The 16,386-nt window shown below is 35.5% G+C and overlaps 3 protein-coding genes across 4 annotated transcripts; 2 read left to right on the top strand and 1 right to left on the bottom strand.

Moving 5' to 3' along the window:
• LOC109714163 (leucine-rich repeat receptor-like protein kinase PXC1) lies at positions 1,170 to 4,522 on the top strand. Its single transcript, XM_020238627.1, has 3 exons — positions 1,170 to 2,528; positions 2,768 to 3,154; positions 3,675 to 4,522. The coding sequence occupies exons 1-3, from the start codon at positions 1,658 to 1,660 to the stop codon at positions 4,271 to 4,273; spliced, it is 1,857 nt and encodes a 618-aa protein (XP_020094216.1). The 5' UTR covers positions 1,170 to 1,657; the 3' UTR covers positions 4,274 to 4,522.
• Positions 2,377 to 7,292, bottom strand: LOC109714165. 2 transcript variants are annotated; one of them, XM_020238629.1, is made up of 7 exons: positions 6,751 to 7,292; positions 6,325 to 6,444; positions 6,171 to 6,224; positions 5,801 to 5,964; positions 5,430 to 5,606; positions 5,138 to 5,338; positions 2,377 to 2,484 (listed from the first exon to the last, which is right to left on the bottom strand). In XM_020238629.1, the coding sequence occupies exons 1-7, from the start codon at positions 7,183 to 7,185 to the stop codon at positions 2,460 to 2,462; spliced, it is 1,176 nt and encodes a 391-aa protein (XP_020094218.1). In that variant the 5' UTR covers positions 7,186 to 7,292; the 3' UTR covers positions 2,377 to 2,459. The 2 variants fall into 2 exon arrangements, with proteins under 2 accessions (XP_020094218.1, XP_020094219.1); XM_020238630.1 differs by having other exon boundaries at positions 6,325 to 6,400; positions 6,751 to 6,899.
• LOC109714164 (alpha-galactosidase 1-like) lies at positions 13,034 to 16,321 on the top strand. The gene is made up of 15 exons (XM_020238628.1): positions 13,034 to 13,224; positions 13,628 to 13,686; positions 13,796 to 13,852; positions 14,011 to 14,045; positions 14,325 to 14,428; positions 14,511 to 14,586; positions 14,672 to 14,730; positions 14,812 to 14,877; positions 14,970 to 15,053; positions 15,117 to 15,181; positions 15,313 to 15,395; positions 15,485 to 15,575; positions 15,651 to 15,700; positions 15,795 to 15,935; positions 16,030 to 16,321. The coding sequence occupies exons 1-15, from the start codon at positions 13,070 to 13,072 to the stop codon at positions 16,132 to 16,134; spliced, it is 1,230 nt and encodes a 409-aa protein (XP_020094217.1). The 5' UTR covers positions 13,034 to 13,069; the 3' UTR covers positions 16,135 to 16,321.

The following is a 16,386-nucleotide window of genomic DNA, read 5'->3' as shown; positions in this document are numbered from 1 at the left end:
CCCAAAAAAGAAGAAAAAAAAGTCATTACTCTCTCGTGCGTGCAATCACGGGGTTGTACTCCAATTTTATTTTCCTCGAATTAAGATTCAATTTTTTTTAATTTTCATTTCATCAGAATCAATATAAATTTTTTAACCTAATTGCGATTCAAAAAGTTTGAGAATTCAAAGTACTGCATTTAATAGAAAAAAAAGTCTGTTTATTTTCGTAAAGAAATATCATTCTGTATGTATTTGTTCCAGCTCTACGTAGTCAAAAAATCGGACGGGTAGGAGTCTGTGATTATTGGGTATTTTTTTGATCCGGTCCGATCCGATAAATTTGGTGGACCGGATCCTGTCCGTAAATAGCCGGGCTGGACGGGCTGGGTCGAGCGGATCGGGCCGGATTGGCTTAGGTCCGAGAAACTGACTCTGTTTCCTATTCAGAGGCAATTAGTTTGTTGGTTAGTTTATTTCATTGTTCGTAGTAATTATGATCGATGGATTTATGCAACCACATAATCATGCATGCTCCTAACTGTCCATGTATGTTGCTTTAAGGCTTTGCAATAATATCTCCTCAACACATCCCCAGAAAAAATATATATATAAAAAAAAGATACTGCAACAAAGATGTTTCCAAATGGAATGAGTCTAAAAGTGTCACCAACTAACAAAACAATTTTTGGTGAAGTGTGCAATAAACAAAATGATTTAAAAATTTGTGTTCTAACAAAAAGTCAATGATGTGGTTTTTGATATCATAAGTGAGTCTTTCATTAAATAGCAGTTCTGATATTTATCCAATTCCACGATTATTATTGATATACTGGCTATACTGTGCGAATCAAACACTATGCGTTATACAAGCGTGCGTTATGTCACGAATATAAGTTAGATCGCATGTTTAGCCTGTACAGTACTCGCCTTTCACCGCGAAGTAAGCAAGCGTACCTCTCTGCTTGCTAAGTCAAAACCTACTCAGCAATCTTTTAAAGAACTTCTGAGATGTGCACATTAGTTCTAAAAAGCTATCTTAAGATACTCCAATCTAAGGAACTTTATGAAGCAGCAAAAGCAATTATACCCAGAAAACATTCTACAAACAAAAGGAGAAGAATCATGGATAATTTGACCCTTCAACCATGACACAACCCCACTCAAAAAATGCCAACGAGATAACTTAATCAAATGGTAAAGTTAAAACTTACATCCAACATATCATTTGGTGCAACCTCCCCCACCTTCTACAAACCAACAATTGAGCGTACGCACCCAAATCCCAACAAACATTTAGTACACACATTTGTTCACCAATACAATGAAACAAAATCACTTTTCACAAACACAAAATCAAATCCACCAAAACCACACTTATCTATAACAATAACAGTGATAGTTATGATAATCTATTACTTCAAACTATATGCAGCTATATGCCTATATATATATATATATATTTTCTTCATTTTACACTTATGATTGCTTCTTCCCACCGCATCCATATCCCCCCATACCTGTTGCATCTTCTTTCCCTTGCCTTGCACAACTCGGCAACTCATTTTAAAAACTATATACTTAACCAAAATTTTATATTCCTTATTCAAAACCATAGATGTAGATAACATTCCGATGATCAAATTGTTCGTTAACCCATTGCGTGTTCGAGCCAAATATGAACTCCAACATGAAGCATTTGAGAATCTTTATTCTCACTGTGGTGATTTTGATAGCAGCAGTATCTGGGAGCACTAATGAGGAGCTGCTTTACCGCAACGAAAGGAACGACCTCCTCGAGCTCCGCGACTCGCTGCGCTCCGCCGTGAACTTGCACTCCAACTGGACCGGCCCGCCGTGCTACAACAGCCGGAGTCGGTGGTTTGGGATCACGTGTAGGAATTTGAGCGTTGTCGGGATCGCGCTCGAAGGGATCCAGCTCACCGGCTCGCTCCGGCCGACTGCGCTTCAGAATGTGACACATCTACGCAAACTCAGCCTTCGAGACAACGCCATTCACGGCGAACTCCCGAGCCTCGAAGGCCTCGTCCACCTCCGCGAGGTTTCCTTCTCCGGGAACCGGTTCTCGGGGCCGATACCTAGAGACTTCACATCCTTGGCGAGACTGACTCGGCTCGAACTACAAGACAATCTTCTCAACGGCACGATCCCGCCGTTCGATCAGCAGAGCTTGACGGAGTTCAACGTGTCATATAACTTCCTCCGAGGCCAAGTTCCGGAGACTTCGGTTATGCTGAGGTTCCCGGAGAGTTCTTTCGATCACAATTCGGAGCTTTGCGGGAAGTTGGTGAATAACCCGTGCGCGGTGGTCGTGGCTCCTCCAATCGGTCGCCAAGTTCCACCACGGCCTTCCCGTGGCACGCCATCGCCTTCTATTAGGCATTTGAATAAAAGGAGAAAGAAGGGTTTGAAGCTGTGGAGTGTCGCCCTGATTGCAGTTGGTGCAGCTTTGGTTCCTTTCATGGCCCTCTTCTCCTTGTATGTCTACAAAAGGCATAGAAAGACAAAGTGTGATGGAGAACATTCAGGTATATCACTTGCTATAAAGAGATTTCTGAAACATCCAACTTTTCAAAAAGCTTGACCTGATAAAATTGTTGTTTTAATATTTCTATCGGGCTCGAAAGTTCTTTTATAAGGTCAAAGACGCAAACTCAAAATTAAATAAATAAATGAACACTTAACTAATTTATCAAAATCATACTTATAACATTATCAATATTTTCATGCTTAAATTGATAGCATAATTTTCACTCTATGATGTCAGAAATGTCATCTCGATTCATCAATAAGGCGATGAAAGAATTAGGGAGTCCAGCCGAGCCAGAAGAAGGCACTGAGTTAGAGTTCTTCAACCAAGAAAAGGCCGTTTTCAACCTCAATTGCCTATATAGATCTTCAGCTGAAGTGATAGGGAAAGGGAAGCTAGGGATCACATACAAAGTGACGATAGAGTCGGGCCTGGTCGTCATCGTAAAGAGGATGAGGAATATGAGTGGGGTGAGCAGGAAAGAGTTTGTGCAGCAGCTGCAGTTGTTTGGGAGGCTGCGGCATGAGAACATTGCAGAGATCATCTCATACCACTACTCCAAGGAAGAGAAGTTGGTCATCTATGAACATATCCCTGGTGCGAGCTTGTTTCAATTGTTACATGGTAAGTCCCTAAATCTCTTTCTTTCCTTTTCACGACACACACGAATTGGTGGGTGGTAGTGAATGGATGTTTGATTTGGCTTTCGGAACTTTCTTTGTTCGGGAAGTAGAAGTCAGATGCTTGGCAAAGTTCTAGAACTTTCAGATAGAACGATAGGCAATAACAAGTCTCTAGGCACCAGAAGCAGAATCTCAAAATTGAAACTTCTGCTCATCAAGGTAGAAACTATAAGGAAATACAAAGGTGCTAATGCTTTTAAGTACAGCTCCACTCAAAAGACACTTGCATATATCCAGTCGAGCAAAATGGGCCTCTTTTGCTCAACCATGGAACAGCTCTCCTTGAGAAGCAAAATCCAAACGCTCGGCAATAAAACAAGTCGTCTCTTCGGGGAAAAGAGTTGTTTGGACCAGTTGAAAAGCTCTAGCCGGGCCAACTATGCCCTAAAATTAGAAAAATTCACATCAGCTAGAGCAACCTTATCTCCATAACTTACCGTGCAGTGTTTTCTTGATTCTAGATAACAGAGGAGAAGGAAGAATACCTTTGAAATGGGCAACAAGGCTAAGCATTGTAAAGGGAATAGCCAGAGGCTTAGCTTACCTCCACCAGTGCCTCCCCTTCCAAAAGGTCCCCCATGCTAACCTCAAATCCTCCAATGTACTCATCCTTCACACCCACCACCTCCATAACAAAAACTATCTCCCGAAGCTCACGGACTATGGTTTCCAACCCCTCCTCCCCCACATGCACAAATTAGCGATAGCAAAATCACCGGAGTACTCTCATAACAGGAAATTAACGAACAAGGCCGACGTGTTCTGCTTCGGCCTCTTGCTATTAGAGGTAGTTACGGGTCGTGTCCCAGGCGATGAAGAGGCGGATTTGTCAAGTTGGGTGAGATTAGCGGTGAGAAATGAGTGGTCGACGGATATACTGGATTTGGAAATAATGGCGGAGAAAGAGAGCCACGGAGAAATGCTGAAGCTTGTGGAGATTGCTCTCGAGTGTACGGAACATGAGGCAGAGAAAAGGCCGAGGATGAACGATGTGGTGAGGAGGATCGAAGATATCAAGGAAGGAAAAAGTGAAAGGAAAGATTTGATCATAGAGATCTAGAGACGCGATTTGTTTGTGTTAAACTTTTCGGTACAAGAAGTTGGAATGTCAAAATGTGCCTTTCTGAGAAGCTGCATTGCAACAAATTAAACTGAACTGCTTTTGAACTATTCACTAGAGATACAGATTTATTTCGGGGGTTCTCTTCATGCGAACAGAACCCATGCATTCATGCAGCAGCAGTGAGCTTCTCAGCAATTTACTTTACAATGTTAAATGTTAATAGATTTGTGTCTCTATTCGTGAAAAGTATGCTTTGGTTAAGCCTTTTCTTATATTCCCCATGAAAAATTCTGTAGGCTAGGCGAGATTCAAAATCAAATTCTACTTACATTACTACGAAACTCAACTGAACAATAAGCAGAAGAAAATGAAGCTTTATTAGTACTTTCCTAATCTGTGTGAAGCAGAAGGAAAGTTTACAAAGCATGAAGAAGTGCTTACCGAACAAAATTTAGTTTCTGTCACAGAAACTAAAATAAGCTCGGAACTTTATGGTGTAGGATTCTAACAACCAGATTTTATTACAAAAATTTCTTGTAACTACTAACTTGTGTTGTATGCTCAAAATTACATGAAGTAGGCTTCTTAGTCCCTCAGGAACCTATTGTTTTTACCATTCGCATAACAGTGATCATTCTTCAATAGATCTTTTCTCAAACGAACAAAAAAGATATAATTGGAGATATCATGAACACAGTTCAACTTTTAAGCGATACAAGGAAATTATATTATTTGCAAACATAGTGATTACATAAATTAATGACTGAAGAAAGATGGAAAATAGTACAAAGAATAAGTTGCATCTTCTTGTATACAGAAATCAATTGGTAAATTTAGACGGAAAAAAAGGGTCTGGGCTACCTCGTATAAAATTTGGCAACCCATGGTGCAAGATCAGTGTTCTTAGGTTCCCTTTTGTTCTCAGAGTAATAATCAGACCAATAGGCCGGAGATAATTTATCAGTAAATCCTTTAAAATAAATGCAGAATGGTAGCCAATCTTCGCCGCCATTCATCCTCCTTTTTCTTTCTCTGGGATAAGCGAGAGGCGCTTGGACATACCTACACATGAAAAAGAAAAAAAAAAAAAGCTAGAATTTTCTTTCTCTACTGTTCTTGGATATATTCCAGAATAAAGGCGACAAAGTAATACCTGATTCCGTCAACAACAGAATCCCAACAGAAGTGTGTATGCCCAAACAAATGACAAGCCGAGCCGCTTACAAAGTTTCCATGTATTGATCTTAGTCTCTTTTCCAGAAAATCCGAGCCTATAATCTTTGGAAGGTTAGGATAGAAAAGCATTCTCTTCTCCGGGCACAATTCTTGCCTGTTCATGAATATGCAAAATCGAAATGTAGGTAAGTGACAGAATATGGGCCAAACAACCAGGATCCCTAGTGGTAAGGCATGGGGGTGGGGATGGATGAGGGCATCGGTTCAATTTCGATAAGAAATTTAGTTTTGGTTTTAAATATTAAAAAGGTAATGATTTTGGAGGCTCTAACTGCCTGGACTACACACCTTGGAACAAAGTGAGAAAATGTTATTATATGATTACTGGTCGTCTGAACTTCTTTAATTGCATTATGGTTCATCTCATTCATCATGTCAAAGTGGAGGGCTAGTGCGACACCATTGTTGGATAACTGAGGAGACCATTTGCAAGCATGAAAGTCCTTGCAAGCCTGATCAAAAAAAAAACTTGACCATAGTATTGAGAAAGCAGCAAGCCATATAGCGGATTTTAAAGTAGAGGTAGCATTTTAAATCGAGGTACTCAAATTGTGATGAGATAATGGCGAGTTTAGTATACCAACGGTAAATGCATCTGCAGGTGTTATTAACAAAAAAGCTATTTTTATAGTGAGACATACGGAACAAGGTAACTTACCATTTCAAGTGAAGGAATTTTAACATCAGTTATGTCCTTCTCTTTGTCAAAACTCTGCGAGACAATCAAACATCAGAAATGCCAGAACATAATACAGGTACGAACGAGTTTGATTAAAAGAAGAAGAGACATGTTATAGCAAAAGATCAACAACCTTGTGATACCAAGAAAACAGGGGAATGATTCCCAAACCATCGATGGTTCTCGGGCCGGTCTCTACTCCAAGTTCACTGCATGCATCAAGCAATGCGTTCAGTTTCTCCAGTGAATTCATCTGAAAGGAGATGCATTCTCCAAATTCAGCCACAAAGTAATGCAAATTGTAAACTACGCAAGCATTCATTTCCCCGCAGCCAATTTTTGTTTTATTCCGATACCGCGACTATGTTGCTGTAATTTTAACTTAAAACACTTCAGTATCTGAACTTTAAGATAATTTTTTTGACAACAAAAATCAGATTTTTTTAGGTAATAATCTATAATAAACAAGAACTGCGTGTAATCATCATGAACAAAGAAACTAAAGGCAATCTCGTGAAATTGGAAACAAATGGATCAAAAAAAATTAAATTAAACCTACAAATTTGCCCTCTTCTCTCCGGCACCACAAGTCATGGTTCCCGGGCACGAAGAACACGGCCCCGAACCTCTCCTTCAACTCCGCCATTGTCGACACGAAGTTCCTATACGTCTCCGCCACGTCCCCGGCGACGACGAGGACGTCGCCCCCGTGCCACGCGCGCGAGAGGCGCCGCACCCACGCCATGTTCTCGGGGTAATCCGTGTGCAGATCGGAGACGACGAAGACCCTCGGGGACTCCGCCTCGCTGCGGCAATTGTACAAACGGTTTGCGGGCAAGTTTCGCTGCCTCTTCGCGCACCGATTCCTCACGCTCCGGAGGTGGTTTCTTGGGTTCCGGCGATCGAATCCGTCGCGGGGAGGATTGGCTTGTTGGAGAAGAGGGGATTGCGAGGGTGGGGATCGCACCATAGCCATGAGCATTTCGTCGAACATATAAGGTGCGAGTTTTTGGAGTCAATGGCGTGCGCTTTTTGGTGCGAAACGTTGAAGGGAACGAGAGATTAAGGTGTTTATTTGTTTATGGAAACAGCAAAGTAGCCCACCTGCTCCTATTATGATGTGTTGATACTTATTATTATTATTATTAGTATTATTATTATTATTGTTGTTGTTGTTGTTTTTTTATTAATAAACTTAACTGAAAATGTGAATCAATTAGAATTCAAATTTTGGACTTTGGGTATCAACCACCAAATTCTTTATCACTCGCTCTAGAAACGAGCGATTCTTTATTATTATTATTGTTATTATTTTATTATTATTATTATATGTTGTTGTTGTTGTTGTTGTTGTTGATGTCGTCGCCTCATGATGTTGTTTTCATCATCTATAGGCTTTTAATTATAAAAAGAAAAATACTATCTGTATATTTATATAAAGGTGTAATTTTTACACTTATGTCATTCACACATTTATATAAATCCAAACAAGACTTAGTCAGAAATATATATAAAAGACCCCATTTAGATCCATTATGAGTGCGGCAGAGAATTTTTCGTGTCACAACACCTAATTTGCTAGAGTTGACAAGAACCCCATTTATATTCATTAAATACTTTAGATTTTATTTAATGAATATAATTTGAAGTATCTTTAGTCTTGTGAATTGTAATACTGAAATTTATCCCTTTTTGTCCTGCCAAATACACAATGTTAACAAAACTAATTTTTCTATACTCAACCACATAAGAGACATCTCTTGCTTAATTCAGTTGTTCTGTGCTTGCTTATGTGCACGAAATGCATGTGCCGTAATTTCATAACGGTGGAATCCGAATCAAAAAACGAGAAAATAGCTACAGAGCCGGTGCAGATGTAGTCGCCGCAACCCGTAACGGGCTCTATATGTATTCGATCCAGGCCCACTCTCCTGCAATCACCTATGGGCTGGCCCAACACAGCCCATTATTAGAAATTATAACAACTTAAAATTAATTAAAAACAACACAAAAAGTTGTTGTGTGGGTTTGCATTGTTATAAATCACTGAATCTCACCACCAAAAAGATAAATAAAAAACACTGGAGGGGTCTGGAAATTTAGATCTACCCACCACACATTTTTTTTTTTTTCTGCAGATAAAACAGTGAGGTCCACCATCAGTTCACTTTCAATAAGGAATCTCCTCTCTGTATAGCACATGTTCTCTCAACCCTGTGTCTCAGCTTTTTCTTCTTCTTCTTTTTTTTTTTTTTTTTTTTTTTAGCTTTTTTGGTTCTAGAGACATAAAGTACGTAGCTTTTGTCCAGTTATTGAGAGATAATAATTTTTTTTTAAAAAAAAAGTTGGGGTGATGAGTTGCTTGAACAGTGTGGTCCATTTGATGCACATGCTGTGATGCTACTACACTCTTTTTTAGTCATAGGGGTTATAATATAGCAAGAGAAGTAAGAGGCTGATTATTATAGTTGATTAATCGTCAGATTTAATGAATCTAATTTAGTGTGCGCGTGTTAGGTTCAATGTTGTTCAAAAATAATTTGTATTGCACGTGAATATATAGATCGACTAATTAATTTATTATCCTTATTATTATATGTAGTTTTTTGATAACGTGGACAGAAACTACATAAACACGAGTTACGAGGAGGTCTCAGAGATGAGGGGGATTAACATCATATGAATCTCCCGTTGCGGATAAGCATACCCATGCATGCATGCATGTTCTAATTTTGCGTTTCCCCAAACACGCATGCGTGCATGCTACGTGGAACGTACAAACAAAGTACGCACTTCTATTCCCGAGAAGAGAGGAGCATAGAATAGGGGATTAATGTTGGCTTTAAAGTAACCAACATTTTGTTTCGTGGCAGAAGATAGGATTAAGTCGTGTCACTTCCAAAATGACTGAAGATATATAAGATTGAGTCAAGTCGTGTTCGAAGCGACGAGAGACCGAATTAGATTGAATCACAATCGAGACTTGTACGCGATACATTATATCTAAACGCTTTTAAGTAAACTGTTTGCATATTTTTAATAATTTAAGCTTTTAAAATTAATAATTAGTGCATAATAATCCTACAGATAAGTTACAAAAGCGAGTTGAGCCCAAATTCAGTATCTCACATGTAGAAGACAAAATCGATAGCTCTAATCATATCAAAAGTTTAAGATATATAGTGTTAAGTAGAGTAGATAAGCTGTATTAATAGAATACAAAAGTCTTAATATACTTCTAAAGCCATTTATAATAAATATAAATTTATTAATATCATGCAACATTATTATTGTTTTAGCTAGATTAGTTTATACAACATTATAATTTTAATCCTCGGATATATACTTTTACTTCTCGGATGGTCTCTCTCAACTTTTATTATTATCACGAGAGAACATACCACCTCACTTTCAATCCTGTCGCAGTTCTACGTGGAAACATGCACTTTATTTATATTTTTCTTTTAATCTTTTATTGCTTAATTTTGTCGTTACCGAACAATTCACGTGGATTTGTAGACTTTTTATTTTGGCGAATATATGTGGAACGGAGTGGTAAATATAATAATTTTTCTATTATTATATAAAATATTTTTTTTGTAATTTTAAACAGAGCCTAAATTTGTTATAATATATATATAATTAAGCCTTGTATTCCACATGACACAAACAAAAATTATATTCTTAACTCAAACACGTAAGTGTATGAACATCGCAAACTTGGCCGGATTTATTTGGATAGGATCAAATTTAATTAGATAATATCATTATTACCCTTTGTTTAATTTTATTTTATTTGTTTATGTTGTTGGTTCGAATTCAAGTTGTCTTTATCTTTTTCTTAATTCCTACTCCATTTTTTTAAAAATCTTTCTCTTTATTAATTTATCAAATTAACCATCATAATCAAATGTTACCATCCAATTAGATTAGGACAAAACCAAACCAATCAACAACGCGTTTATACGAAATATGTTTCATTACTACTATTCAAAGTCACAACTACTAATCCTTAAAAAACCTTGACCAAGAGGAACTAATTCCACAACCACAAATAATGAGCCAATTAGAGAGATTAAAATTGGATATTTTTGATAAAATTAATACAATTTATTCTATAATTTTCCTCAACTATACATCAATGACCCACTTTTCAACTACACTTAATTCCATCAAAGTACGTAGTTTTCATGGTTGAATTAATTAATTCAAATGTTTATTAGAAAACACCCCCCACGTGACATGTACTCTAGACCCTTCATTGCACAGATATTAAAGTCCCACTTACACCAATAAATAACTAGTTGGACCTGGGATACCACTTACAAAACTTTACAATTATTTGCTCACTCTTATGTGTTGATTTTTATTAATTTTTTTCGAGTAATGCTATATTTATAAATAAATTTTATAATATTTTACAAGCTAGTACATGTGACGGTATTTAATTGATGAAAACGTATAAGCATGACTTATAATTTTAAAGTTGAAATCCAACTATTAAATTATAAAATTTGCAAAATATTATAAAATTTGTTTGCAAGCAAAATATTTTTCTATTTTATTTTAAATAACTAGGATTACTTGCACTATACTACATTAATTGTATCATACAGATTTTTTTCATTTTCTACATAGTACTATTTCTTTTTTTTTCAAAAGCACCACTCAACTTTTATTTTTTTTTAATTCCTACGCTTTAACCAATGAGTTTGTAATTTTATATAAAATCGGTTAAAACATACTGATTAAAAGTGACAGAATATATATTCAACTCATTTTAACATAAAAATAATAAAATATATACAAATAATAAAAAAGTAATTTAAAATAACTTGATAAAAATTTTTAATTAGTCGTATGATGAAAATTTATTTTATATTTTTCTACTATTTAACTAGTGTCCCCTTATCGAAGTTGTCAGATTTTATTTAAAATAATAAATTGTTTACAATAATATAGAGCTTGGTGAGAAAAAACATAGTTCAATAATATTTATAAGAAAAAAATAGTACATGATAGAAAAATAAAAATAATATAAAATACAGTGTAGGATCGATAAATATAAAATACAGTGGTTCCACCACGAAGGTGGAACAAGCTGGCTTATCCCAGCTTGTTCCACCCGTGAAGGAGAGAGAGAGAGAGAGAGAGATGAGAGAGAGAAGAGAGAGAGAGAGAGAGAGAGAAGAGAGAGAGAGAGAGAGAATTTTAATTTATTATGAAATTTAATTTCGTAAGTTAAAAAAATTAAAATTATAATTTTTAAATTACAAAAATTAAAAATTTAAATTTAAAATTTGGTATTTTAATTTTTTTATATTTAGAATTTGATATTTTTATTTTTAAATTAAAATTTCATCTTAAATTTAAAGTTTAAAATTTAAAATTTTAATTTTTTAAATTGTAAATTGAGATTTAAAACTTAAAATTTAAAAGTTTATATTTTAAATTCTAAAATATAAATATAAAATATAAAAATTTAATTCTAATATAAAAAGAAATATCATTACTTTTTATTATAACTATCCATTTTTAATTCTTATTCCATCTGACCTAACCAAATGTTATTTTTTTTTATTTCTATAAATAATTCAATTTTCATCTAAACGCAAAATTGATCTAATCCCCGCTTATACCTTAATTTATTTCTATTCCTGAAATAGTCACTTTTTATTTATCCCCGAATCAAACGATATCATACCATTTTAACAAAACATAAATATATATACATATATATTTTTTTGGAAAAACTTCAAATACCATCTATGTAATTTTAAATTTTTTCACTTAGTACCATATAGTTTAAAGTGTATCAATTTGATGTTGTGTGATTTTATTTTCTCTTTTTATTATCTCCTCTTCTAATTTTTTTCATTAAATCAGTGATAAAATTAAAACTAAATGGTACTAAATTGAGTATTTGATAAATCTAGATAGGGTATCTGAAATTTTTTTGTAAATGATTTAATGAAATGTTAACGGAGGAGCTGACGAAAAGCGAAAAAATAAAACCACAAGATATTAAATTGATACACTTTAGGATACTAAAGTGAGAAAGTACGAAATCACAGAAATAATATTTGAAATTTACCCTATTTTTTAAGCTTATAATTTAACCATCTCAATCTCGCGACAAAATTTTAAAATATGGATAAAATTTTATTAGAGTTGATGTAATCAAACTTTGAATAGTTGAAACTTAATTAAAACCAAATATAAAGGTTGGGAGCCATAAAGTATAATCAAGGAGGATCGAATTCAGAGTGAGTTTTCAACCATTCGAATTTGTACCTAACTTAAAATTCGAAACCCGAACCTGAATCTTATGAATTTTAAAAATTCATATCCAAATCCGAACCCCTCCAAAAATCTAAAAATCGAACCTGAACCTGAACTTGAAAACGCAAAACAATTATTTCTCTCTACCATATTTTACAATAATCTTATATATTGAATCTAAATATTTATAATACAAATTCAAATATAATATCAAATATTTATATATATATATATATATATTATATATAATATATAATATAAAATTAATTCAGGTTCAGGTTATGTTCAGATTTGATTCAAATATAGATAAAATTCATACCCGAATTCAAATCAATCGAATTGTCATTTTTAATATCTATATTCAAACTATATCCGTTAAATATCATATAAATCTAAATTTTTAAATTTGAATTCGAATAAAATTTTAAGTATCCGTATCATATACATCCCGAATCAATAAGGCATCACATCACTCGAAGAGTTGTACTGGGCTGCGTGTACAGTGTACTACTATAAATAAACAAGTTAGAGAGCGATAACCATCTTAAGGCCATTTAAAATTTTTAGAGAGAGAGAGAGAGAGAGAGAGAGGGGGGATGGGGGAGAGATGTATTGTGTGGGTGAAGGTGATGCTGGGCTTAGTGTACGCCGTTGGATTATGGGCGGGCGCCGAATCACGACGAGATCTCGCAGAATCGGACGGTCGCAGGAGCTTGTTGGCCAATGGCCTCGGAGTCACCCCTCCCATGGGGTATACATATTTATTGTAGTTGCGTTCATAATTTCTATGTTCATTTATTTAGATAATTTATATTTTAAAAGATCCTAGATTTAATTATTTTATAAGTTTTTGTTTTTTATTTTTATGATACGTAATATTTTTTATATTATATCGATCTTTTGAGCAACACAATATCAAATTTTATTTTTTTTTGGCATTAATTTTTTTCTATAAAAAAAATATATCTTTTGAGGTAATTTAGATTGTTTTTTTTTNACACACACACAATATCAAATTTTATTTTTTTTTGGCATTAATTTTTTTCTATAAAAAAAATATATCTTTTGAGGTAATTTAGATTGTTTTTTTTTTTTTTATAAAAAAAAGTTTAAAATTTTATGTGACTTGTGTGTGTGTGTGTGTGTGAGTACAGGTGGAATAGTTGGAATCACTTCAATTGTTTAATTAATGAAACGGTTATCAAAGAAACAGGTAATTGATTGAATAATCACACATAATTAAGAATTTTGAAAACTTAATCACTTAATTTTGATTCTTTTTTTTTTTTTTTCTTTTTTTTGTGTGTGTGTGTGTGTAACAGCTGATGCACTAGTCTCAACTGGCCTTGCCAAGCTCGGCTATCGATATGTGAACATTGGTGACTCTCTTTTTCTTTTTTGTTTGTTTTAATTTTTTTTTTAACTCTAATCCATTCAATTAGAAAGGATTATACACTTTTGCATTCAAATGCATTGAATGAAATTTTTTTTGAAAAAAATCCAATGATGAAAATTTTGGCTAATCTTTGTGATTCAGATGATTGCTGGGCGGAGCAAGATCGCGATTCGGAGGTTTGTCCATGATTTTCTTTTGGTGATTATGAACACATAGTTAACAAAATGATAAGTAGATCAAAAGGTACTTTTTTCAAGTCACAAATGATAAAAAAGTAACTTTTTTTTTTTTCAATATCTTTTGAGTACTTTAGTGTTGTTTATGTAAGTTTGAAACTGGTTATTGATGTTTCTAATAGCTTTATAGACTTCTTAATGAGTAGCAAAAATTTCTCTTTCGGCGACGAATTGCATCTTATATTGAGCTTAGAATTACTATTTTTTTGTTTCCATCAGGGTTATCTGGTACCAAATAGAGCAACATTCCCCTCAGGAATCAAGGCTCTTGCAGATTATGTTCACAGCAAAGGTTTAATGCTAGGGATATACTCTGATGCAGGGTAAATATCACCTAATTCAACTCTTTCAACAAACTAATTTGGCCCAAAAGAAATTTCAGTGGATTGTTTCAGATTGTTGCAGATACCATACATGCAGCAAACTGATGCCAGGATCACTTGGTTACGAGGAGAAAGACGCCGACACATTCGCCTCGTGGGTGAGGAGAAAGATCAGATGTTCAGACACTTTTTTACGGGTGTTATTTCGCTTTCTTAATCGGCTTGATTGTTCTCGGATCGCAGGGTATAGATTACTTGAAGTACGATAACTGTAACAACGGAGATCTGAAGCCAATGACGCGGTAATATGCCTTGTTCTTATTCGAGTGGTTCGAAGCCAGGTTGTTGATTTCTTATTATTCACACAAACAAAATGTTTGTAGATACCCGGTTATGACTCGCGCCATAATGAATACCGGTCGACCGATCTTTTTCTCTTTATGCGAATGGTAAAGCAATGCTCTAATCTTATTAACCGTAGTTTTCGTCGTACTAAACAATTTTGTACGCGCGGTTCATTCGGTTTCCTCTTGATGTTTAGGGGGGATATGCACCCTGCTTTATGGGGCGCCAAGCTCGGAAATAGCTGGAGAACAACTAATGACATAAGTGATTCATGGGACAGGTAACAAAAAGATGAATCCTTAGTAAATCGGCTTGAGTGGTTTCTTATTTATGTCTGTTGCAGCATGCTGTCGAGGGCCGACCAAAATGAAGTGTATGCTGAGTACGCGAGGCCCGGTGGCTGGAATGGTTAGTCCTTTTCGTACATTCAATGAGCAAAAACTTTAAAGCATCGGTTCAATACATGTATCTGAAAACCATGTAGTAGACTCGAATGACGAAATCTAACGCAGTTTTTTTGATCTGATTTGATTGATCAGACCCAGATATGCTCGAGGTAGGGAATGGAGGGATGACCAGGGATGAATACATTGTTCATTTCAGCATATGGGCTATTTCCAAGGTATTATTATTATCGACAGTTATATACACATTCGTATCATCTAATCTTTTTTATCACTGGTAGAAGATCTAATTGTTCATTCACAAAAGGCTCCCCTTCTTATTGGATGCGATGTTCGTGATTTATCGAAGGAGACTTTCGATATCCTCGGCAATATGGAAGTCATCGCGGTTAACCAAGGTCACTAAACTGTTTCTTTTTAGAACTTTATATCACTTTTCGAGTAAGTTAAATGCGTATCTGTCGAATGAACAGATTCTCTCGGTGTTCAAGCTAAGAAAGTGAGGATGGAGGGAGATCTGGAGGTTGGCCACTTGCCCTAATATTTAAGATCTGCTCATTAATGTGTGTCATTTTGTACCGCGGAAATCGGTATGTTTTACTTACTCTCCTTTGCAGGTTTGGGCTGGGCCTCTTTCCGGTTATAGGACGGTGGTTGTGTTGCTGAACCGGTCCTCAAAGGAGAGCCCGATCACCGCGCACTGGGACGATATCGGTATCCCCCCTGATACGAAGGTCGAAGTAAGAGACTTATGGGAGGTATACTCTTAGTTGTGTCGATTCTTTGTTTTCGCAAAACCGCAAAACTTAGGTTTATAAGTTCATGCTTAGAAAGTTTATTTGTTTTCTGCAGCATGAGTTATTGGAGGAGAAGTTCATAAACAAACTGTACTTCACCGTAGGCCCGCGTTCGTGCAGGATGTTCGTGTTAATGCCGCTACGGACGAATGCCAGCTAGTATTCCTGAAGAATATATATGTATGTTAGTAAAATTGGATGTAATTGGATCATTTTGATTGTGATCTTAAGACAAATTGAATAAAACTTGGCGCGAAGTCGCTAAAAGCTGCTCTCTGATGTGGATGAGAACTTGTGCTCCTGTATCTGTTTCTGTTAATGAATAGTAACAGGCCTTTTATGCAGCTTCTCGGTATTCAATACTTACACTTTTGGTCCGCGAACTACGACATTGATGCGACTCCTTAGTTAT

Source organism: Ananas comosus, linkage group 8, assembly GCF_001540865.1.
Source record: "Ananas comosus cultivar F153 linkage group 8, ASM154086v1, whole genome shotgun sequence".
Lineage (NCBI taxonomy): Eukaryota > Viridiplantae > Streptophyta > Magnoliopsida > Poales > Bromeliaceae > Ananas > Ananas comosus.
This window is presented reverse-complemented; position numbering and strand designations above follow the sequence as displayed.